This window comes from Protopterus annectens, chromosome 10.part0 (genome assembly GCF_019279795.1).
Source record: "Protopterus annectens isolate FY-2018-M chromosome 10.part0, PAN1.0, whole genome shotgun sequence".
NCBI classification, from domain to species: Eukaryota; Metazoa; Chordata; order Ceratodontiformes; family Protopteridae; genus Protopterus; species Protopterus annectens.
This window is the reverse complement of record NC_056744.1, coordinates 1,226,767,362-1,226,793,684: the sequence shown is the minus strand read 5'-3', so window position 1 is coordinate 1,226,793,684 and position 26,323 is coordinate 1,226,767,362. Positions and strand designations below refer to the sequence as shown.

General features: G+C 39.7%; 1 protein-coding gene across 1 annotated transcript in view; it reads left to right on the top strand.

Annotated features, from left to right (window-relative positions):
• TUT4 (terminal uridylyl transferase 4) overlaps window positions 1–26,323 on the top strand; it is a 3,240,181-nt gene that overhangs the window by 2,001,652 nt on the left and 1,212,206 nt on the right. Inside the window, exon 17 of the mRNA XM_044086854.1 lies at window positions 23,590–23,647. Within this exon, the coding sequence (XP_043942789.1) occupies window positions 23,590–23,647 (58 nt within the window). The remainder of the gene's footprint in view (window positions 1–23,589; window positions 23,648–26,323) is intronic.

The window sequence follows — 26,323 nt, the reverse complement described above, 5'->3', positions numbered from 1 at the left end:
TTTGGGTATACCTCTGGATAACAAAAGTTTTTATGGGTCAACTGCTACTGACTTAAGTCCCTCCTGGATAAAGGTAAGGCCTTGCTGGAACTTAAACATATTTTTGTGCCTTTCTTTACCTCATCTAAATCGGCATTGGATTGCCTCACATTCTTGCGTTCTTTTCATTATCTGTCAGGGATATTTCATGGTTTGGAAATCCCTTCCTCCCTTTTCAGTCATTCTTCAACCTCCTGGAGAATAGCTTCCTCATTTTCCAGAGGTTCTGCAATCCCTTTTAAATCAAGGCGCCATTCAGTCTGTTCCACTCACCCAGATGGGGAAGGGTTTTACTCCAGAATGTTTTTGGTTATGCGGAAGGAGGATACATGGAGACCAATTCTTGATCTTTCCCTGCTCAACACCTTTCTCAAGATGCCTTCTTTTTGGATGTTGTCCCTTCAGACCTTGTTTCCATTTCCTCTTCTTCCCCAGGCCTTTATGGTTTCTTTAGATCTCAAGGATGCATACCCTCACATCCCTATTTCACCCTCTGTTCAGGAAGTTTTTAAGCTTCTCTGTATCCTTCTTGCATTTTCAGTTCTCTGGTTTGCCCTTTGCCCTTTCTGCTGCCCGAAAGGTATTCACCAAATGCCTGGCGCTGCAGGCTTCGGTTTATACAGATTTTTCGCTACCTATATGATCTACTCATTCAGGCTCCTTCTTCAGGCAGGGTGTTTCAAGATCTCCAGTTTACCATTTGTCTCTTACACAGCCTGGGGTTCACCATAAACATCCAGAAATCCCTCCTGATGCCTTCCCAGGATTATGTTTTCCTTGGATGCAGGCTTCAGACTGTTCCCATGCTCATATCTCTACCTAACCCCAAGGTTTTCTCAATGATAACCTTTTTCCAGTCTCCTCTTCCTCTGTCATCTGTCACAGCCAGGGTATTTCTCAGGGTTCTGGAATTTATGGCCTCCACCATTCCCATGCTCCTTCTTGCCAGGTTCCATATAATGAAATTTCAGTGGTACCTCCATTCGGTGTGGCTCTACCACTGCTACCCCCTGGAGTTCCCTTTACCTTTGTCTTCCTTGGCTCAAACTTGAGCTTCAGTGGTGGATTCATCAACTCTCTCTCAAGTCAGGACCTCTCTTTCAGGCTCTGGTTCCATCTCAGGAGCTGTTCATGGATGCTGCAAATGTCGGGTGGGAACTTCTTGTGGCAAACTAAAGGTCTGAGTTCTGGCCTCCTCATCAGAGGTCAGATTATTTCAAAATAAAAGAGATGAGGGCACTGTTTTTGGCTGTGCAAGCTTTTAATTCCTTATTTCATCCCGAGTCTTGCAAAGTCTTCACAGATAATACCACAGTGATGTGGTATGTCAGCAACTAGGGAGCACAAGGTCCCTGCTCCTTTGCAGACTAGCTCTTCAGGCCTGGGATCTTGCTATCCAGTATCAAGTGACTGTTCAGGTGGTTTACATTTCTTGTGAGCACTATCTCATGGCAAACTGAGCAGGTCTAGAACACAACCCACGAATGGATGCTTCACAGAGATGTGTTCCTGGACATTGCCCATTGCTGAGGTATTCTTCACGTAGATTCTTATGCCTCCCTTCTGATCAACTTCCTCTATTTTGTTCTGTTCCATGCCTAAAGTTCTCTGACTTGGAAAGTGGACAACCCTGTCTTTTCCTTAGAAGGTAATGTTTCTGTACACTCCCCCACTCTTCATCTGTTATCATGAGTTGTGTACTAGATCGGGGAAGACTCTCCGAAAAATCTTGCTCGTGGCTCCCTTTTAGCCCAGACAGCATTGCTTCCCCCTTCATCACTTGGCCATTGGCAATCACCACAAGTTACCTCACCGGGTGGATCTTCTCACACAAGACATGAGATCTCTTGTTCATCCTCACCTGTCCACAATTCAGATGACACTGTGGGTGATACGGTTTTAATCCCTTATATGCATTTTTCTTGCTGTCGCAGTGGTGCACCGATTAGTGTTGTCGCCTCACAGCAAGAGGTTCTCCCGTTCGATTCTCGGCTGGAGCGCCTTCTGTGTGGAGTCTGCATGTCCTCCCCACGGTCAAGTGACGTTAAAGACATGCAGGTAGGTGTGAGTGTGAATGGGTGTGCCTTCTTTGAAGGTTGGGCATCGGGCTGGCAACTCGGCACCGTAAAAATCCACTGCCAATCATTAGCGGACCGGAGTTCCACTGTGGCGACCCCTAACCGGGAAAAGCCAAAAGACATTACTATAGGCATTTCTTTTCTGAGGATATGCTCTGGGATCTGCAAGATGCCAGGGAAATTCACTACGTCATCATACATGACCAAATGGAAAAGATATTCTGTCGGGTCACTGTCTTGCCATCAGGATCCTTTGTCTGTAGAGATTCCTCTAGTTCTCTCTAATTTGTGTAAGCTACTTCTTGCTGAGTTGGCATATTCTTTAGTTAAAGCTCACCTGTCAGCAATTTCTGCTAGTCTGCCCTTGAATCCTCCTATGGCCTCTAGGTTTGAGGACAAGCAATTTCTTAAAGGCGTCCTTTATATCAGGCCTCCAAGGAAGCCCATTCCACCTTTTTGAGGCCTCAGTTTTGTACTGGTAAAATTGAATCAGGCTGCTTTTGAGCCTGCTGTTTCAGCCAAGTATAGTATTGTACTTGGAAGACTGGTTTTCTTTTGGCTCGCTCTTCTGCTAAGGGAGTGTCAACTTCAGGTTCTCATGGCCATTCCTCCATTTTTAGTTTTTCATAGAAAGTGTTTCTTTTGTACCCAATGTGGTCAATGAGTTGTCCCTTAATCAGTCTATTCATCTTCCTTTCTTTTTTCCTTCTCCACAGTCTGCTAGTGAAAAGGTTCTTCACACCTTGGATTTGCATAGACAGCTCAGATATTTAGATAAAACTAAAGTTATTCTCAAATCTGAGCCGCTTTTTGTTTTTCATCTCAGGAATTTGGTTTTAGCTGTTTCTAAGCAAACTGTCTCCTCCTGGATTTCTAAGGCCAGTTCCTTCTGTTATTCTTTTCATGGCAAATGTCTTTCCTCATCTGTAAAGGCACATTGTATTTGGGCGGTTGCCTCCTCTCGTGCTTTTTTCAAGGGTTTGGATACCAGTTTTGTCCCTGAGGCTGCTATTTGATCTTCTGTTCATACTTTCACTTAACATTATAAGTTGGATGTTATTTCCAGGGCCAGGGCTATCCTGCATGGGTTTGTAGATAGCTCTGCTGTGCCTTCTTACTGTCAGGCTTCCTCTTAAGCTCTTGTACTGTCCTTTAGGTGAAGAATACTGCAACAGTGATATGGAAGGACATAGTGCAGTTGTGTAAAATCTTACTGCAACAGTAGATGTCCTTCTCTTCCCTGTTGCAGTATTTGGTCTCTCCCTCTCCCCTAGCTCTTGCCTTGTATTTCTGTTGCCCTACTGGCCGAGGAGTCCTTCTTCCTTTTCACTTCTGGATGCACATATTCTTTTTCCCTGAGGGTATTCTGTTCAAAATTTTATCCATTCATTCCCTTCTATCTCAGGTTTACTTCTCTATGTTTCATGGTAAAGCTAGATTTAAATGGCAAACAGTTAAGGCATTTTTAAGATTTACTGTACCTGGCTCGTGTTATCAGTTCTGTTTTACCCTTTGGACTTTCCCTTGCATCAAGGTTATTCATGAAGTGTCTAGCCCCAGTCATAGCTTATTTTAGAGTTCAGTGCATTCACCTTTTCCTTATTTAGACTATTGTCTAATCTTTGCAAACTCTTTTGCCAGCTGTCAAAGGCCTTTAGCAGCTGTTCGGAATCTTCTACTCAGCCTGGGTTTTCAAAATCAACTATCACAAGTCTTCTGTAATTCTTTCTTACAGAATTGTATTCCTGGGATATCTGTTATATTCTACCATAGGAAGAGCCTTTGTTGCACCAGACTAAGTAGAAATGATTCAGAGGTATGTCCTGAGTTTCTCAATCCAAACCCACATATCTGCAAGGGATTTTACATGGCATTGATAGTTTTTATGCTTCCTCTAGCTTGATTACACTTGAAGAAAATGCAATGATACATCATATCACCTTGGATTCAGCTGCCAGTTCTGGGAATTTATAAATGGGGTGGAGTTTCTATGGTGGGTAGGCTCTCTTTGTGATCCATGTCTCCCATTCCCACTTCTACCCAGTCCTGTCTGTCACTACAGATGCAGCAGACATGGCTTGGGGAACAGTTTCAAAATGGGTAAAAGTGCAAGCTCTGTGGAATCTTCAAGGAAGACAAAAGCACTATATTAGCAGATATGTGTCATTTTCCTATAAAAATTAAGCAAATATTTTTTCATCCTTTAAATGTCCCAATGGTACATTACATCACAAAATGTGGAAACTCAAGTTTCTGGTCCATATTCTTCAACATAGTCTTAGTTTAAGGGTGTGCACACTTTGCAACCAACTTATTGTTTTTTATTTTTCCCCCAACAGATTTGTTTGTTTTTCAGTTGAATTGCACAGGTTGTAGGTCACATTAAAGGTGGGAACAGTTTTGAAATTATTTATTGTGGTCTCATTTTTTATATCACAAAAACCTGGCATTTAACAGGGATGTGTACACTTTTTATACACACTGTATATGCACCCAGTCTAAATGAGTTTATTTAATGTCTACCCAATCCCTGCTTTTCATGTTTTTACAAATAGATTTGACAGAGTGGTTTTCATTTAGGATATTTAGTCATTATTACTTGTTAGAACTTAAGATGTTTTGTATCAATTTATATTTATACAGATTTGATTTGGTTTGGGTGTATGCTTTATTCCTCTTTGTCAGATGGCAATGTTTCCTTATTTCTTTTTTTCAATACATGTTTCCATTGTAAGTTCAGTGTAGGTTTAACAATATATTTCATGTAATGATATATACTTTGGATATTTGTCCATTGTCATTTGTTGAAACCCACGAGGCTGTTGCTAATGCATTTTTTTTAAGTTGTTATATTTTGCTGAATTCTAATCCCTCCACTGCTAGATAAGTACTTTAACGTGTTGATTTGTACTCTACCTTGATTTGCACTAGAGATGCTGTCAGATTTGTGCATTTTTCCATATTTTTGCACTTTAAAACTGCATTTAAAGATCATTACTTTTGCATCTGCATTTGACTTGTACAGAATCCATATTCATCCAGATTTGAATGTTTACTCCACATTGCTGAATTGCACTTCATGTTGTAATTTGCTAGTGCTGCTTTATTATCTGTGAATTATTTGTTGAGTACTTGCTCTCTGACTTTTAGTGCCTTGGATTATTGCCACAGATGTTTACTGTGAGTTCCTGCACTTCTGTTTGGTTTTATTTGTAACTTGGTTGGTTTCTGCATTTTGGGAGCCCCATATGGTGTTTTTACATTAAGAATTCTTTGGTCTGCACTCTAGTACTCTCATCTGAGCTGGAAGTCACTGTTTGTGACTTCAGAGTTGGTGTGTTTGCAATTGGCAAAGGACTAGTTTGTTTGCTGGTTTTCTCTTCCCGCATATCGCCATCACATTTGTGCTATGCTGCTTATCACATAGCAGTGGTTGGCAGTGCCCTGTATAGACGCAGGTGCTTAGAAATGCAAATTCCCTATAAAAACTAACCCCTAAAAGTTCCTTAGTGTGTTGTTGCTTAACAACCACCAGGTTTTCCTGAAGAGGGGCATCATTGTGTGAAATTGGACTGTTTGTACTTGCTAACCAACTAGCATCCTAACAGATTTGTTCTCACTTATAGTCGTCACACAAAGAGGAGAATAAATCCTTTGATACCACACCTCCAGTAGCCTACTATATTTATACCTGAAAAAATGGATCATCTCGTTCCTACTATATCTCTAGCCAGCCTGTTAGGAATGAAAGTCTTGGCAGTGTAGCAGTTTTCTCATGTTTTCTGGCAGCCATCTAATTCTTAATCTGATATAGTATGTAAGTGATGTATTTATTCCTTGTCTCTTAAGGCAAAGCTCTCATACACCACCACTACAAATACTAAACAGGTTGTCATAACTCAGAGCACTACACAATACCTGCTAGACTAACTACAGGACAAACAGATAGACCTACATATGCTGAGGGTGTTAAAAAGTAATCTACCCAATTCAAAACCTCAAAGACCTCCCAGACACAGTAATTGCAATAAATACACTTGGCAACCTGAAAAACACACTATCAAAGCATCACCCATCATGGCACATTCAGCCTCAACTCAGTGACTCTAAGGCAAAGCCCATAAGGCAGCCCACCTCACAATCCAGCATTTGTTGTCATAGGAGACTCCATTGTGAGGCACACTAGTGACCCACTCACAAGGCATATTGAAGGTTATGGTCAGTTTCCGTGTCAGATCAAATATGCACCAGTGTGATTCAGTCATAGTTCATGTGAGAGTAAATGATATGAGACATATCTCCCTGGACTCCTCATAAGGAAACATGATAGATCTTTCAGACAGTTCTCTCCCAGGCTGGTGTGCGCCTAGCTTTGAGCAGTATTTGCCTTCTCCAAGAATGATGCCAGAATATGAAGATAAAATGATTGACTTTAACAATCTGCTTAGTTTTTGGTATCATACAAAGTTGTTACATTTGTCAGCCTGGGAGGATGTGGTTAACAGACCACTCTAATTTGCTAGGAATGGTCTGCACCTGTCCCCCTGTAGGCTTTCAGATATTGGCTAAAATCTTATCAACCCCCATAGTGCCTTTTTTAGACATTACCAGCCTGATAAACCTTCCAGCATAGCAAACCAACCCAATAAAATCTAAGGGTATTATTACTCATTGTCAGGAGTCAAAACAAGAAACACCATTCCTTGCAAGCAATACTCACTGTAGTGAATGTAGATGTCTGTGCAGTTACTGAGACATGGTTTTAAGCCATAGAAAGTACCTTGGCAGTGCAGGGCTATAATGACTTCCTCACATTTATACTTGTTGCTGCACACAAAGGGGCAAAAGCTGGAGGTGTCTCAATTTATATCAAAAACTTACACATCTCAAGGGTGGTCAAAATTGTGACACGCTTCAGCTTCACATCCAAATTACCATGGACAAAATCTTATACCATATCCTTGCAAGCTATAGGTCCCCCTCTGTGACCCAGGAAACCCATAACACAGTCTTAAACATGTTGGAAACATTCCTTCATTTAACCCAACAACATGTTTATGGGTGACTTTAACCACCCTACTTATAAAAATGGAATCCTAAATTACCCCTAACATGCAGGCCCAGAAATTCCTGTACTGTGGACCATATAGTTTGTATGCCCACTAGGGGTGCTAATATCCTAGACCTAGTCATCACTAACGTGGTAAAGTTGCACTCTCCCAAGGGTATTTTCATTACTAGTCTTGAACTTGAGACACCAGGTGAGGCTGAAATTTTTAAAATTATTTCAAGGCAAACATCCTACTTCTAAGTGACACCCTGGTAAAATTGCAAGCCTTCCCCAAACGTAGGAAAACTGCCTACACTTAGTCATACACTATATAGGGGCTGTGGTACCTAACCAAACTACATTCACAATAAACAAGCCACTCTGGTGGAATGACATCAATAGATTATTTAACAAAAGAAAGAAAATCCTGGCCAAAATTAGGAAATTCATTGCGCTGCAAGGTAATAACTTTGTCATCAAATGAAAGAAACAACTCAGTTGGAACTAGTTAAGTCAAGCATAGCCAAATATGAAGTAAATTTGAGGTAGAAGTAGCCTCACAGGCTAAGGACAACCATAAGACATTTATCAGTTAGTTCCGAATACACAACAATGTGCCAAACTAATTGTAAATTAAGGCACCTATACTGAGCCTAAGGACAAGGTAGACCTACTGGCCAATAAATTCAGCTTCAGTTTTAACCCCCTTTTCTCACAGACACCTCTCTAGTAACACTCAAAACCATAGCTCCCCCAACCATTACCAGGGAGCAGGTACTCTGTGCAATCTCTAAGGCAAGAAAGATTGCATTGATGGGATAGGATAATGTTCCAGGATGCCTCCTTAGTATTATGAAACATGACCTTTTTGGCCTGTTGAAGCACTTTTCAATTGTAGCCTCCAAACAGGCTTCATACCAAGCAAATGGAGGAATGCAGCTGTTATCTCACTACAGAAAGGTGGACTATTAATGACTGCAGGAAACTACTGACCCATAAGCTTGACTAGTTTCATTTGCAAAGCCATGGAAAGAATTATCATGGACATGATGAATAATACAGGAAACCTTCAGACACCAGGGCCAGCTTAGTTTAGTTTCGTAAAGGGAAAGTCTTTTCTATTCAACCTGGTGGATGGGTAGACTTCAAGAAAGTCACCAAAGCAATGGATAAGGGCAAAACGGTGCATACTGTCTACTTTGACCTGGCCAAAGCATTCAGCACAGTTCCTTACTCAGGCATTGTAGACAAGCCCAATGAATTAGGTGTAAACTTCTACATCACCCACCGGATAGTCAACTGGCTCACAGGAAGGACCAAAGAAATTAAGATGGGGGAGTCTACTCCACAGAAAACCCACTTACAAGCATTGTCTCTCAGGGCTCAGGGCTCAGTACTGGGGCCATTTCTGTTTGGCATCTACTTCTCTGAAGTCCAGGCTAGTGTCAAAGGCTTCTAGCTGACCAAATCTGCAGATGATTGCAAATTAGGTGCAGTCATTGGATCCCTCCAAGAGAGCTTGACAGACTAATAACTGGTGGCTCTAATCACTGTCTTAAACTCAATGCTAAGAAGTGTATAATAGTATCCCTCAGTATGAAGGCCACCTCAGTAAACTACTACATTGGTAATACACCCCTAGGAGTAGACCCAGTAGTCAGGCATTTGGCCATCATGTGACTACAGAAGTAAGAAAACCATCATGTGACTACAGAAGTAAGAAAATCATTCTATGTTGCACAACTTATAAACAAGGATGTGGCATCCAGATCCAAAGATGTCATTGTTCCAATGTGCATTTCCCTCTTGAGACCAGTCATCGAGTACAGTGCATCCATTAGCATGTGCCTGAGCAGACATATGCAACAACTGGAGTCACCACATAGCTTTATTACAAAAAGAATACGTGGTATAGAAAACAAGTCCTATGTGGACCACATCAAAGCATTGTCCTTGTACTCTGTCTCCTTCAGGCTGCTAAGCAGTGACCTATGCCTAGCTTACAAATCATTCTCTGATCAAGCCTTAATGGACCTGCTGCATATCCACAAAACAAATAACATTAGAAACATATGGTCTAGGTACCTAAACGTAACCTGCAATGTAAATAGGACATGCTGGAGGTTTGGATATGTGGCTCAGAGGCTACTCTGGGCTGGAGCAGGCTTCCTATCTGTGTGAAGCAATGTACTTCCCTGCACTTGCTCATGCAAAACTTGTATCAGTGGTTGGGAGATCACTAAGTTACCCCTGGTCTGACAGGTTTGTCTATCTTTCTGTCTTTTTGACAGTTTCTATCAGTCTGTCTCTAGAGAAAGGAAGCCTGTAAATACTCGACCACTTTTCCCCAGTTTATATACCCCCACATAACTTAAGGGTATGATACCCTTCTAATACTTCTGGGAAGCATGGTTAGACTTAAAAAGGCCCTTTAGGTCATCAGCCTACTAAACTGCTAAGATCCTATCACTTGGGTAGGGTTTGTTTTGTATGCAGTTTTCTACTTTGCCCTCTTGATGATGAGATCTCTTTATTTTCTATTTGCAGCTCGTTACCATAAGTTCAGTTCTTGATTATAATTTATTATTTATCTGAATGTAATTTTATATATATATATATATATATATATATATATATATATGTGTGTGTGTGTGTGTGTGTGTGTGTGTGTGTATATATATATATATATATATATATACATATATATATATATATGTATGTGTGTGCGTATATATATATATATATATATATATATATATATATATATATATATATATATATATACATATATACACACACACTTTTTCATTTAAAACCTGCTTTTAAGTCATCTGTTATTTCATTGAACATATATGACAGTTTAAGTTAAAACAAATTATTTGAACTTGCAGTTTACAGCAATGGAAGTTTGGTTTGGTCACATGGTGCTGCAAAAAAGTTACATACCTTGCTACCTCATCTTAAATTTTGGATTTTGTAGTGGTGAGGTCACATGAGCAGAGAAACCAAGTTCCATTATTTAGTTTCATGTCAGTTTGTGAACATAACATTACATTGAAATAAACTAAGAGGAGCAACTTTGGTGCAACAACGTGCTTGATGTTCTTCGTGTTTCACTGTTGCAGGCATCACATTTGGGTTATCTGCTTGCAGTAACCCTCAGTCGGCCTGATTATCAAAGTCTTGGGTCCTGCATCTGTTGCTGTCTCATCTTCCATGACGTCAGGTAGTCAGGGGTATAAAGCATGCAGCCAACGCCATTACATCAGTCTTTCTTGCCATGCGGTGCCCGAAGCAGAAGCAGTTCGCAAGTGCCGGTCAGCCGACTCCTGAAATTTTCGTTTTCGAGTTTCAGAACCAAAGTCTTCAGCTAAGCTAAGTACCCCGCTGGGGAAACATTTTCTTGCTCTAAATTGATGTCAGTAAAAGTCAATAATTGTATTTCTTGTGGAAAGCAAATACCTCATAAGGTTTTCATTCATACTGTATTCCTTGCGTAGGCCCTGACTACGACTTACCTTGCTGTCGGTTTTGTGCCTTATTTAAACAACGAACCCTTCGTCGTCAGTATACTTACGCTTCTAAATATTTTGGCACTCCGTTCAGTTACCCAGATATGGCTTCGGTAAGCCATCCGACTACCGACATTCCGAAAAAATGCAAAGATAAAGACAGAGACAGACTGCATAGGTCCAAAGCTGCCGCCAACGCTTCTCCTAAGCTAGTCGCCAGTTTGCCAGTACTCTGTGAGGTGCTTTCGCTGCCCCTGATACCTGCTACTTCAGTTTCACAGGCCTCTACTGAGACCCATTTGGAGTCCGGTATGCTGCAAGATGCTTCAACTGTGGAACCTGTGGATGTCTCTACCTTGGATGGGTCCGGTGCCACTGTGCAGGCACCGGCATCTGAGGGTGTATTCAGGCCTACTGACTTGCATATTAAACCGACACCATCTTCTTCTTCAAGGCCTAAAACTCGATCCATGCCTAGAAAACCGATGGCCAGACTGCATGATCAGGCCTCTGTCTAAAAAACAAATGATAAGAATGGCTGAAGACCTTATTACTTTAATCAGGTGAAGCCAACCTTCCCCCACTAAGAGACGTAGGACTGAATTTGCTTATGATTCTTCTGATCAGGATTCTGAAATTTCTGTTTCCTCTGATGACCAGGATTTATCCTTCTCTACCTATGAGGATTCTGATGCAGAGGACTCTATTCCCTCTGCTTCCCCTCCAGGGGATTTCTCTTTTGGTGAAACCTTGCATACTCTTAGGGAGCATTTTCACTGGGAAAGCCAGGATTACTCTGATTCTAAAAAGAGGCTTAGGGATTTCTTACTCCTGCCCCAACACAGGCCTTTAGCTATCCCCCCCTGTACTGGACATTGTTGATGATGCCTTTTCGAAATCTAGCTTGGCCACTGACTCCTTACCTCCTGCTCCCAGAAAACCAGATAGATATTGTAGGGTTCCTGACTCTCACAAGTTCCTGTTTAAAAATCCTACTGCGGATCCTGAGACCATTTCACAGGGACCCAAGGGCATTAAGGCTACTACTGCCAAAAATCCTGCACCCTCTGATGGAGATTCCAGAGTGCTGGATAGATGGGATAAGAAGGTATACACTTCTGCAACCTTGGCCGTTTGGGCCTTAAACTGCCAGTTTCATATGTTAAAGTATCTGCCGCATATTACTGGATTGCTTAAACAGAAAATGATGTTGATTCCTGACTGTGCTGAAAATAAAGATTTACAGGATTTAATGCATTCCGCTGAGCAAGTTGGAAAACATACTTTGCAATGTGGTTTTGATTCACTAGAGGCATCTTGCAGGGCTGCTGTCACTGGGTCTGTACTTAGAAGGCATGCTTGGCTTAAGGAGCAATCTTTGCCAGATCATGTTAAAGCTAAATTGCTGGATGCTCCCTCAAACCAGGACTGCCTGTTTGGCAGCAAAGCAGAAGTAGTACTTAAAAAGTTGGAGGAAAAAGCTAAATCTATGCAAACTGTTAAAGATTTCCTGCAAGTACAGCCTCCCAGATTTAGTAGGCATTGGCCCTCTAAGAATTGGTCTTTTCCTGCCTCTTCCAGGCCTTCTCAGTCCAAATCCAGAACCAGCAGAACACTCAGGCTTCAGTTCCAATGTACTCACAGGACTAAGCAGTGGAGGGCTCCCACTTCCAAAGCAGGGAGTAGTAAGACTCTCCCCTATAGTAAACTGTCTCAATGACTTAATTTTAAAATTTCCAAGCCCTTCTCAACTGACTGCTCCTTTAGGGGGGAAAGATTGCTCTGCAGGCAAAAAAATGGTAAGTCATTACCCAGGACAAATGGGTTTTAAATATAGTTTCCCAAGGATACAGATTCCACTTCCACACTTTACCAAACCCAAACGGTTGGGCAGAGGCTCAAAAGCAAGTTCAATCTCTTAAGTATCAGTGCTATTCAAACTGTTCCAGAACAGGAAAGGGGACAAGGGTTCTACTCAAGACTTTTCCTGGTGCCCAGAAAAGACAACTCCTGGCATCCTATCCTGGACCTCTCTATCCTAAACACATTTTTGGTGATCCCAAAATTCAAGATGCAAACTCTTTACCAGTTGCTTCCTATGCTAGGCAAGGATGCCTGGTTGGCAACACTGGATTTAAAGGAAGCCTACCTGCACATCCCAATCAGAGAATCTAGCAGAAGATACCTACGCTTCAAAGCAGGCTTCATGCACTATCAGTTCTCTGCACTGCCCTTTGGCTTATCTACTGCACCTAGGGTATTCACAAAGTGCCTAGCTCCAGTCATTGCATTTTGCAGGCAAAGAAATATTCAAATATACCCATACCTGGATGATAGTCTAATTCAGGCAGAAAGCCAGGACATACTATTGAATCATCTGGCGTTTGTACAAAAATTGCTAACTTCTCTGGGGTACACCATAAACAAAACAAAATCACATCTTGTACCCTGTAAACAAATTGTATTCCTGGGGGCAAGCTTGAAAAACAACTTCCCATATGGCTTTCCTCACGCCAGAGAAACAAGTTCATTTGACAGCCTACTTCAAACTAATGGCCACAAAGACCCTGCTATCAGCAAGACAAATACTGCAAGCCTTGGGGTTCATGGGCTGCTTCATTCTCCTAATTCCATATGCAAGACTGCATATGAGGAAACTACAATGGTATCTAAAAAGCCTGTGGTGTCAACATTCTCAGGATCTAGAAGCAATGATTCCTATGATAACTTGCCTACAGATAGAGTTCCTTTGGTGGGCAGAGGCCTGCCACCAAAACAAGGGACTGTCATTCACTCTACCCCCTGCTGCCCAAACCCTAACAACAGATGCATCAGACTATGCATATGGGGCTCACTTGGCAGGGAAGTGCATTCAGGGCAAATGGAACCCAAGTCAAATGCACCTGCATATCAATTAAAAAGAAATATTAGCTGTACAGAATGCTCTGACAGCCTTCAAGGACCACATACTTCCAGGACAGTTAATGGTAAAGACGGACAACACCACTGTTATGTGGCATATAAACAAGCAGGATGGACAACACCACTGTTATGTGGTACAGAAACAAGCAGGGGGGAACCTACTCATACCCTCTCTGCAGACAAGCCATGGCTCTGTGGAACACAGTCTTAAGCTACCAAGTGCACCTACAGGCAAAATTCCTGCCAGGAAAGCTAAACACACTGGCAGGCGAACTAACAAAAATCTCATGGACCTACACAAGTGGAAACTGGAACCAAAGACATTCAACATGTTGATAAACAAATGGTGGAGCCCAGAGATAGACCTGTTTGCCTCCCCCCAGAACTACCAGTTAGACAAATTCTGCACAAGGACGTCCCACAAACAAGCTTGGAAAATGGATGACCTGTCCTTCACCTGGAAAAGCCTATCAGTTTATGCCTTCCCTTCTCTGCCTCTCCTCTCCAAGGTACTAATAAAGATCAAACAGGACAAACCAAGGACGATACTGATTGCACTAGACTGGTACCCCCCCTTGCATAGTGTGTCACTGCTGGCACCATGGCACCTGCCTCAGACCCCTACCCTGCTGTCCCAGCAGAAGGGCCAGATTCTGCACCCTCTGCTTCAAACCCAGAACCTGGCAGCCTGGCTAATTACCTGATCTCTCCATTACCATCCCTCAGTAAGCAAGTATTGGATGCCATTCTGGAGGCAAGGAGGCCCGGTAGTAGAAAGTCATATGCTGAAAAATGGAAAAGATTCTTTTCCTGGAACCAAACTCAGGGGATGGGCACAGCAGCACCCAATTTACCTCAGATTCTTCACTACTTAACTGAGATGCTTCACAAGGGCCTTTCCTTTTCCTCCATCAAAATTCCTGCCTCAGCCATTTCGGCTCATTACAACACAGAACCACCCCTCTTCTCTCATCCACTGCTCAAGCAGTTCCTCAGAGGGGCCAAAAACTTAAGACCACCGAGGAGAACCCCAACTCCAGCCTGGGACTTTAACTTTGTATTGGAAAAACTCACGCTACCTCCTTTTGAGCCAGCTGCAAATGCAGAGTTGAAATTCCTTTCTTGGAAAACAGCCTTCCTTTTAGCCATCACTTCAGCAAGAAGGGTGTCTAAATTGCAGGCCCTTATGGCAGGTGGAGCCTTTCATCATCTTTCATGCGGACAGGGTGTCCCTCCGGACCAATCTCTCTCCTTCATGCCCAAGGTAGTATCCAGTGTGGCTCTTAATCAGTCCATTCATTTGTCAACCTTCTTTTCTAATCCACAGAACAAAGGGGAACACATACTGCACTTCTTAGATGTGCACAGACAACTTAGATTTTACTTGGACAGGACTAAACCTCTCAGGAAATCTGAACAGCTGCTGGTGGCATTTGCTGCAGGTGCAGAGGGGAAGGCCATTTCAGAGCAAACAATTTCTAAATGGATAGGCCCTTGCATTCATTTCTGCTATAAGCACCATGGAAAACCTACCCCACAGGGGATAAGACCACATTCAACCAGGGCTGCATCTACCTCTACAGCCTTTGTCAGAGGTGTCCCTACCAGGGACTTCCTAGAAGCTGCTACCTGGAGTTCTGTACATACCTTCATCAAGCATTACCATTTGCCAATTTTCTCTAAATCTAGAGCTGACTTTATCACTGCAGTCTTGCAGGGCCTTATAGCTGGTCCTAATGCTATCTAATTTCCTCCTCCCATCCTTAGCTTTGGGAATCTACCCAAATTTGATGACTGCAACAGTGAAACATGAAGAACATAGTACAATTGTGTACACTTACCATAAATGTAGATGCTCGAGTGTATTCCCTGTTGCAGTCCTGGTTACCCTACCTCCAACCCCCTGACTTCTTTTGGCTATATCTCTATTCTTGTTTACTATGCTCAAAGCGTTTTGGTGTATTTGATTTTTTGTTGGAGGTTTAACCTTGTGTATATATATATATATATATATATATATATATATATATATATATATATATATATATATATATATATATTTAATTGCTTCCCATTAGGGGGTACCTGACATCTGGGGCATTAAAAACTGATGTAATGGTGTCGGCTACATGCTTTATACCCCTGACTACCTGACATCATGGAAGATGAGACTGAGGGCTACTGCAAGCAGATAACTCAAATGTGATGACTGCAACAGTGAATACACTCAAACATCTACATTTATGCTAAGTGTACACAACTGTACTTTCTGCTTTTGAATTGGCACTGGACTAGCTGTCCTAACATTGTTTTCTTTTACTTATCTAAATGACTCAACAGGGAAATGTATCCAACTTTGTGCTGCATTTGTTTAAAAGACAAGGATGAATTTTTTGTGGCATTCATCTACAGCTATTGGGAGTATTGATTTGGACTCAGCATCTTGCTTTGCTGGGATTAATGAGGGTACCAGCAATCAACTTACTATGCAGTATTATTTTTCTGTGAGTTAACACTCTGCTCAAAGAAAAATTTGTTCTACCATTATACATTCTCAGTCTGCCTTTCAAAGCCTATCTGAATGAAGGTATGATGTCTCAGTTTTTTTAAACAAGAAACATCTTTATTAAATTATCACTTATGACATAGACAATCACACATTTATATAAATGAAAACAAACCATACTGATATATTTTTAATTGCAAACATTATACATCAATTATAATTTATCTAGTCATTGTCAAATATTACATAGCTCATTCAAATCTTGCCTTCTTTTAAACCAAATTCCTCCTCCAAAATGTTATTTTGTATGTATTGTTCCCACATTTCCCATTTTTACATGTAATTTACTCCTGTCCTTTTCTAAAGATCTCATTTCCAGTCATGTTTTCTTTACTGTATTCACTTCTTCTAGTACAGTTGGTTTAGACTTTTTTCTTTTTGGCTGTCACCATAATTATATGTATAATCCAATACATGCACAGGAACCAGAACAGCAGTCGCTTCTGACAAAAATGAAATGAAAGGCACCAGGTAGCTCAACGAAAACGACCAACACTACAATAAATTATAAAACAAATTTATTCCACATGGAAACTAAGCGCTTTCACCCGAAGGCTTCTTCAGACTGTGATCCAGTTCATGAAATACTGACTTTAAATAACAATGTATAACAGCTGATAGGTTCATGTCACACATACGTCATAAAAATATGAAATTTAAAACAGATAAATAATTTATAAAATTCATAATAAACCTTATTTACTATGTTTATCCTAAAATACATATATACAAGATAAACTTATTAGACCAAATGCAACACTGATAATAAATAGCATGATTTAGGTTTAAATACTCTTCTTTTACGTAAAATGGGCTTTAACTGAATTTTATCATTCAGCCCTGGGGATTTGTCTGCTCTACAGCGGATAATCCACCTTAATTCACATTCCTGGGTGTAGTTGTCAATATCACCCCCTCTCATGTTGGAATTAATGGTTTGTATAACACAAAACTTAAAGGAATGTGACATTCCTAAGAGTTACAATGTTTAGCTAGAGCATTGTGTTCAGATCCTGTACGCATATGTGTATAACACAAAACTTAAAGGAATGTTGTATAACACAAAACTTAAAGGAATGTTGTATAACACAAAACTTAAAGCTAAACAGAGCAGACAAATCCCCAGGGCTGAATGATAAAATTCAGTTAAAGCCCATTTTACGTAAAAGAAGAGTATTTAAACCTAAATCATGATATTTATTATGAGTGTTGCATTTGGTCTAATAAGTTTATCTTGTATATATGTATTTTAGGATAAACATAGTAAATAAGGTTTATTATGAATTTTATAAATTGTTATTTATCTGTTTTAAATTTCATATTTTTATGACGTATGTGTGACATGAACCTATCAGCTGTTATACATTGTTATTTAAAGTCAGTATTTTATGAATTGGATCACAGTCTGAAGAAGCCTTCGGGTGAAAGTCTTTACTTTCCATGTGGAATAAATTAGTTTAATAATTTACTGTAGTATTGGTCGTTTTCGTTGAGCTACCTGGTGCCTTTCATTTAATTTTTGTCAGAAGTGACTGCTGTTCTGGTTCCTGTGCATGTATTGGATTATACATTTGATTTACTTTATTTTTCGTGTCACAGGAACTTTTATCCATTTGTTGGGCGTATTTTTATTGGTTTGGATTGTCACCATAATTAGACTCTGCAAGGCCTCACTGTTGTCTAGGCAATTCCAATTCTGTATCTTTGTTCAAAAAATAATTTCCTGAGTTGTACCAATTTGCTCACCCACTATTTCTGATAGAGAAGTCTGCAGTGAATTCTTAAAGTCTGCCAACTCATTACACACACAAAGAATATGTTCCAGATTTTCTCTTTCTTCCCCGTCACACCTCAGCATTTGCTATCTACCAGAGGAGAAATTCTTTGGAGTCTACTTGGGTATAAAAACAACTGTGTAATCATTTCCAAGGGAAAATCCCAAATCTTTTAGACTTTTTTGCATATTTGGGAGATATATGTATATCCCCTATTGTTTCTTTTTGAATTGTTTATCCAATTTCTCTTCCCAGTCCTTTCTAACCTCCTCTGATTGGTTCTTATTCTTATCATGCAATATTTTATTTACTCTACGAATTATCTATTTTTTTAACAGCAGCTTCTGTTCTAGATTCTGCTACAAGCTCTACCAGTGCTGACATTTCACTTAGAATCTCTCTATTTCCTTCTCTTTGCCTAAAAAAATTCTTGGGCTCTTCCCATTCTACTAACTTTCCCTCTCTAATTATTTCCTTCCAATACCTTGGTTCCTTTACCAGTTTTCTCTAATAAATTCCAGCCCCCTCTTACCTATTGTCTGTATGCCCTAATTGAAATCATCACTATTGACAGAATCTCAATTCCCATGTTGACTTGGTTCATAGAACACTTTCTGCTACTTTATAAATACAATAATCTGCATGGTTATTGTTGTTGCCCTTAAGGATCTGCATCCAAAATCCCAGTCTCTCCTTGCTTTTTTGAGCTTTTCCCATGTTTCATCATCATCCCTTTTCACTTTGAATCTATAGGGTTCTGCTTGTGCTATGTATGGGAGCCTTAACTATGTAGCTCTGAAATACCCCTTCAAATCGGTAATTCCAAACTGCCTTGTTCAATTGGAAGAATCAGATTATCTCACTAGACTCTTACCATCTTCCCCTCCCAGATCAAGTCCTTCAGCTCTTTAACTGCTATCCATAACTTCTCTTCTGGTTGATAAAAATATGCCTGACCAGTGTATCAAAGTAAAGGGACTAAAAACATTTTAACTGCTTGTGTCTTGCTATCCAATTCCATATGACAGAGCTTCCATTGTCTCAGTTTTCGTATTATCTTTTGTTTAGTCTCTTCCCACATATCCTTAGCTGACACACCAGAATTCTTTTTAATCCATACTCCTAAGTACTTCATTTTATCATGTCCCCATAAATATGGATATTGCTGTACCAAATGTGTGTGGGTACATAATTTACAGCTGTTGTCTTTGCTTTAGCGTCATTAATGTTCTATCTCGGAAATATTTGAAACTGCTTCAAAATGTTCCACAACAATGTAATATGCTTTTCTGGTTTTATCAACAATGGACACATGTTGGTCAAATGCTAGGTAGCTGTCCACAAAAGTTCCCAAATTATGAACAAGTATGTTAACTGTTAGGGGTATATTGTCATTGTGGTAGTTTCCTGGGTTAGATGACTTGCCAAAGGATACAATTTTTTAGCACTTAGTTTCAGTCCATGATTTTGGGACCAGTTATTTATTTGGTACAAACTTTACAGTAAAGTATGGTTTAGTCAACTGGGGATTCAAAGATTGCTCTAGCTTGCAATCATATGTAAATTTAAATAGCTACAGTGGTTTAGTATTGGCTTTTACATCAGAAAAGTAGATGCCAAACAAGAGGGGTCCCAGCACAGAACCCTGGGGGACTTCTCCAGTGACTGGTCTCTTTGCAGAGGTGACTTCCCCTATTTTTATTTCCTGTGTCCTATCTCTGAGCCAGTTGGCAATCCATTGAATGACATAGGGGTTTATTGCCAGTTTATTTAGCTTTTCTATTATGCCTGAGTGGGGAATTGTGTCATCTTGTACTTTGAAACATACCTGCTTGCAATAACTTATCTATATTTATCTTCCTGCCACAGTACATCCACACTTGACCATCTTTCACATCTATTTCGTACTGTTTTCCACAATTAATTTCATTGGCTCTGTTTAATATCCTGCACCTCAGTTCATCATTCCTTATACAGAAAACTAATTCTCTCTATCTCTCTCTCAGTAGCTTGCCAGATTTTGTTATAAAACTCTTTTTCAGCTTAGTATTATAAACACATGTAGAGCATGTGTGAAGAATAAATGAAGAATAAACTGTTTTTCTTTCTGGGCTTAGAAGTAATTCCTTTATTTCTCTTAAGTTCTGGTATGCTGGTATTCCATATTTGTTCTCTTCAAAAATTAGTATGTTAAATGTTTTCATGGCTTTTTCCTAGCAACATAGAGATGTTTAGCACACTAAAATTTTATACTTCTTGTCTTATCCACTCGCTGTGAGGAACAAATCAGATTTATGGAGCCAAAGCTTCCATTTTCTTACTAAAGTGCTGTGCAACACAGTAATTCACCCCCTTCCTCCTCCCCCTTTTCCATTCCTCCTCCTGGATTTGCATGTTGCTCCTACTTCCTAGGACTGTTGTTCCTCCTGTGGCTATTCAGTTGTGAGGTATTTACATCCATATGTCAACCTTATGCTCTACGCCTTGAGAAGGGAGCATATGTGTGACATACAACATCTATAAAAATCTAAGGCTTTAGTATACTGACCAGATGCTGGGCTACCCTTGGCAGGGAATCCCTTTAGTAAAGAATACTGAAACAATGAAGAGAAGGGCATCTACTGTTAGGGTAAGATTTTACACAACTGTACTGTCTTAATGCAGGAAAGTGTAGCGTACTTCCCATGATTTGTAATGTTTATGTAGAGTACTTACCATTATCTGTAATATTCCCAATGCAGAATGACAGCTGTAGGAGTAACTCTGAAAAGCACAGATAAATACCTTGGTGTGGTATTGGCTGAAAAAATGTACTACCATTTACAAACTGAAAAAGCTGTAGCAAGGCCAATAAGATACTGGTACATATTCTTAGAATAGATTTTAGGAACAGAATAGCTACATTACTCTTGGATTCCTTAGGCTATCACTTTTGGAGCACTTTTTTCAGTTTTGGTGTCCATGAAAGGAAAAGGGTATCTAGCTAGTTGAGAAGTTGCACAGAAAGGTTGTGACACCCCAACACTTGCCCAGTAATCAAGGAGCCTTAGTCCTCACCACTGGCAACAGTGGGGGCATACACACTTGGAGGATGAAAAGTACACACACAGTAAAGTGCAATTTCCCTTAAGAGCACACAGAGACTACAGTCAGTCTGGGGCTGTTTCTCCCTCTTTCTTCAGATCACCAATAAGACTCCCCACTGGCACAACTATAGAGTTGAGATCTCAGCTGAGTGGCCAAGCCAGGAACGCCAGCACCCTCTCTGTCCAACCAGTGCTTCACGTCCCTACCCAAGTAACTGACACACACACTTTGAGATTTGCTGTACACACACACACACACACGCACACACACACACACACACACACACACACACACACACACACACACACACACACACACACACACACACCTGGGAAAGGCTGGCACAGGTTTACTAGCTATACCCCCTTCTGCCCAGACTATAGCTTCCACCACCACCAGCCATTACTTATCTACTTTAAGGCCCTTAGCAAAGGGTGGCCAATCCTACTGTGTAATGCTACTATTAATCAAAATGGTAGTGTGACCAAGAGCAAGGCTATTATGAGTGGCCCACAGTGTCACCAAATAGATATGCAAGTACTCTTAAGAGCTTGAGTATCTCTAGACAGACCAGCCACAATTGAAAGGTGTAAATATATTTAATAATTAATAAAATAGCAAGGCAATACTAAATATGTATTCACAGTGACTTCAGAGTTCAAAATCACAAGAAATATTTAAAACAGCATTGCAGAACAGTCTCAAATAAATAAAGAAAAACATCTAAATTAAGCTCAGCTATGTTTCTTACTATATATAAAATAAGTTACTGTGTCCTAGTTAACTTACTTACAGCAAGGCAAGTGCAAATGTGGTGACTGGATGTTTCCAGCTGATGATATGTCAAAGACAAAATACAAAATGCACAGTCACTCTTTCAAAAAGTTCTCAAATTAGTATAAAACATTACTGCTGGGATACTTGCAGCATGACATCACTTTTTGTCACCTGACTATCCCAGGTGAAAAACAACCCTTGCTAGAAACTGCTAGCATTTAGCATCTCCCCATGAAAATACATAAACTTCAGATGTTTGCAGATCCTGGAAGTCATAAAACAATAAAACACTTCTACAGCTCAAGCCTAGTAATTATCTCTCTTTCAAGGGAACATAGAGAGTCCCCTAGTGTAGACATCCTGTCTCCTGTTGACTAAAACTGAAAGGTAACATCTCTTGTTTATGGCCCAGCAATAAAGTATTTCAGTCTCAACTATTCTTAAGTTTTGCAAGTTAATCTCCTGTTAAAACACGTACATCTAAACAATTACAGCAGTGTATAAAAATATCTCTTCAGCACACGTCTGCACAGTATGACACCGTTGTAATACATTTGTAACACAGGCATATGAATCATGTTACTATTCACAAATGAGACATAATTTACAAAGTTCCAAATAGCTGGGCTGGCTGTATCTCCTTTTGTTACATTTCTGTATAAATCATATTAATATTCACAAATGACATACAGTTATTTACAAAATTCCAGATAGCTCAACTGGCAATATTTCCTTTTTTGACGAAGGTAGTAAATGATGTAACAGAAAAATGCACGAGAGAGTGTGGGATCTAAATCTTTTCTCACTTGAGGGAGAGTTGAGACATAATACAGATGTGCAAAGCATTTCAGATAGCATGGGACATGTGTAGCAACTTATGGGTACAAACTTCAATTTAGGTGTTAAAAAGTACATTTTTCACAAAAATTGATAATTAGAGTGGTTAGATAAACAGGTAGTGGATTATAAGACTACTCAGCATTCCAGAAAGGCTGGAGATAGGAAGTGGGCTTAGAGTAGCAGCATTGACGGGTAATTTAAAATATGTCAGCTACACACACAGGTTAGATTAGACAGGAAACTGCCTTGCATAGTAGTGATGAAAAAAAGTTTAGTGTACTTGCTGTTCCCATACTGTCCTGTTTGGCAGTACTGTTTACATTTTGTGTGGGAAGGTAGGCTTTTAATACATTTTTTGACTTCTTATGCAAGAATCTAGTGCTATCCAACACAGTTCCATTCTTGAAAATTTTTAAGTCTCATGTTTTCGGGCATTTCTTTTGCCTTCCTACTTGTTACTAAGGTAAAATTGAGACTTTACTGTTTTTCCCTTTTGTGAGTGAGTATGTTTGGTGCCAGGTATATGTTAAAATTACTTTGTGGTTAAGGGAGGGGGTGGTTCCCCTGATTCTAAGGATGGCTTACAATCTTATATTGTTACTTTCCATGATCAGGGGTAGCTATAATAATTTTGTTGTCCTGATGAGACTATAGCCATTTGTAACCGATTCTGCCAGAGACAGATAAACTGTGTACTTCATTGATACACACTTGTGGCAGAAACTGAGGTGTGTTATAGAATACAGCAGTGATATTGAACGATAGAGGAATTTCCTAGCTGAAGTATTTTCTAAGGTGTGTGAAATGCATTCACATAGTAAAATGCTTCATTAAGGGAGTATCTTAAGGTTTCTGGGACTTAACATAGAAGTTTTTAAAACAAGGTGTGCAAGTCATTTAAATTCTTTTCTGTTTAAGTCACTGCATTCATTTTTATTTTCAGAAATTAAATTGTAAAGAAATAATTGAAGGACTGGCAAAAATTCTGAGGAGACATCCAGGTATGGCTTTGTTTTCATTTGTATTATGGACATGCATTACTTTTAGTCTGAATAGCAAGAGCATGGTTCATGCTTGCAGATGTACATGTTAGCACTGAATTATGGCTTATTTTGTTTTCACAGCTGATAATGTTGTTTGCTTTGTGAAAATGTGCAGTTTCTTTAGCTTGACAAAAGGAATTTAACTTGCTTTTTAAATAAGTTAAGTAATTGATTTTCCGGATGCATTTCTTTCCTTCCAGCCTCTTCTTAAAGAATAAACAAGTTTGGCAGTCTGACCTGCTGCTTTAACTCTTGGCTTGGCCACATCTAGGTCTGCTTTCAATGGAGAGAGTATATTGTGAAATATATTTTGAGTCCCTAAAAGCAGATGTAAATGTTTTTTCTTTGTCCCCATGGGAGTTTGGAGGAGGTGCTTTCAGCTAGACTTAGTTTTCCACCTGAATTCATTAATACATTGTGAAAGTAGCATCATTTAGACCTCTCAACTGTCTTATTTTGAATAAATATTCCTATTTTCCATACCGATTTCCCCTGCACTTTATGTACCTATTTTTAGTATGTCCTTATTTTGTAGCTTGATTTACCCCTTCCCACAATTTTGTGAATTCCCCTTGTCGCACATTATTTTTTGAAGCTACTTAGTGTATAGAAAACTAGTGGCACCATCATTTAAAGAAAAGAGGACACATTTTACATCTCTATTTCTCATAAGCAAAAATAAATGACCTTGTATAGTACAGTTTTGCAGGTCTATATCATAAGCACGAAATGGCTGAAAAGCGAACACGTAATGAGCGACACATTCATCGAAATGCATTTAAGAGATTTGATGAATATGTCACAGGGCAAGGAGGTAGTTGGCCAACTACACAGTGTTACCCTTTCCTTTACTGTAGTGCGATCTCGGTATATTTAGTTAGAGGGGGTTTGGGGGGTGATGCCCCCTACCTGATTCGGGTTTCTAACTTTTGTTTTTGCAAATTGCCGTGTGAATTTTTTCACAAGGAAAAAATTTAAGGATGTGGCCATTCGCTGTTTACAGTGTTCGCGTTTTATGTGTCGATGTATATGTAGTTACACACATGAAATTTCGTGCTTATGATATAGACCCCAATTTTGCAATAGAGTTCATTCAAGTCTACAGATTTTACACTGACTCTTTGGTGCACACGCACTCTGCTTATATCTTTCCATCATTTTTTGTCACTCTTTTTTAAAGTGTGTTTCTGAGTATTGTCCCACATTTCTACTGAAGCAGAAAGAGTTGTATGTTATTTGGTGTTCAAATTTTTTGCTAATAAAATGGCGTGATTTTTGGCGGGATATACCTACTTTTTAAGAAGCTTTTTTTTTAAGCAAGAAACATCTTTATTGAATTATCACTTATGACATAGACAATAATACATTTATATAAATGAAAACATACCATACTGGCATATTGTCAGTTGTAAACATTATACATCACATATAGCCTTCTATACAGAACATTACATAGCTATTAAATTCCTGCCATCCCTTAAACCTCATTACTCCTCCAAAACATTATTCTGCATATATTATTCCCACGATTCATTAACATTTTCACCAATACCCTCTATACTTACATAAAACAGGCCACACTTATACAGAACGCAGATGATTCCACTCTCATTTGTACATCTGACAACAGGGCCCACCCCCAAAAAATTACTCAGGAAGCTTTAACTGCCACTGAAACATGGATTTGTAACTCGCAACTCATGCTCAACTCAAAAAAGACCAAACTACTATTTTTTTCCTCAAAATCCCTCTCTCATGGAAAAACAAAATTTAAAGTCCTCTCGCTTGATAATGCAACTATTGAAGTCACTTCTCATAGCAAACTATTAGGGGTGATAGTGGATGAAAATCTTACATTCAACCTGCATATTCAAAACTGCATAAGAAAAACTCATCTGAAACTAGGGTTGCTTTACAGAGCCAACACAGTAAAACTATACTTGCAACTTCTTGTCCCCCCCCCCCCCACTTTTCTTTATGGCGCTCCCATCCTTACTAACCTTCAAGCTTCACAAAAATTAAAACTTGAACAGTGCTATAACAAAGTTGCTAAATTTGCAGCACATACCCCTTTCAGAACCCACCACTGTGTAACACTGAAAAGCCTAAATTTGTTAGAACTGCCACATCAGCTAAGATATACCCAGCTTCTTACCACCTATACAATTATTCAGCAACATAAGCCTGTCTAGCACTAAAAGATATTCTACACAACTATGTTCCCAGTCGGTCATTGCGATCCAGTGACCAAAAACTCCTGTCTACCTACAAACCTAGCAAATCTGATGGACACTGTCTGTGCTTGTACTAGGTTGTTAAGGCCTGGAACTCCTTACCTGTATCCATCAGGTCTATACCCTCCCTCCCATCTTTCAAAACTACTCAGAAAGACTTCCTAGCTAAAATCTGTCTCTGTTCTTGCTCAAAACAAGTATAAACTATATCTCTAAATGTGAAGAAGTACCTTTTATTTCCTTATACCTCCTTACTCTCCCTTTGTTACTTACTTCCTTACTAGTATCTAATTCTGTTCCTTGACTTTCTGTCTAAATATACCATAAGCCTGTTTTCCTCCTCACTTCATATTGCAGTTCCTATTTGTATTAGACTAAGTTGTCTTTAATTTCTCTACAA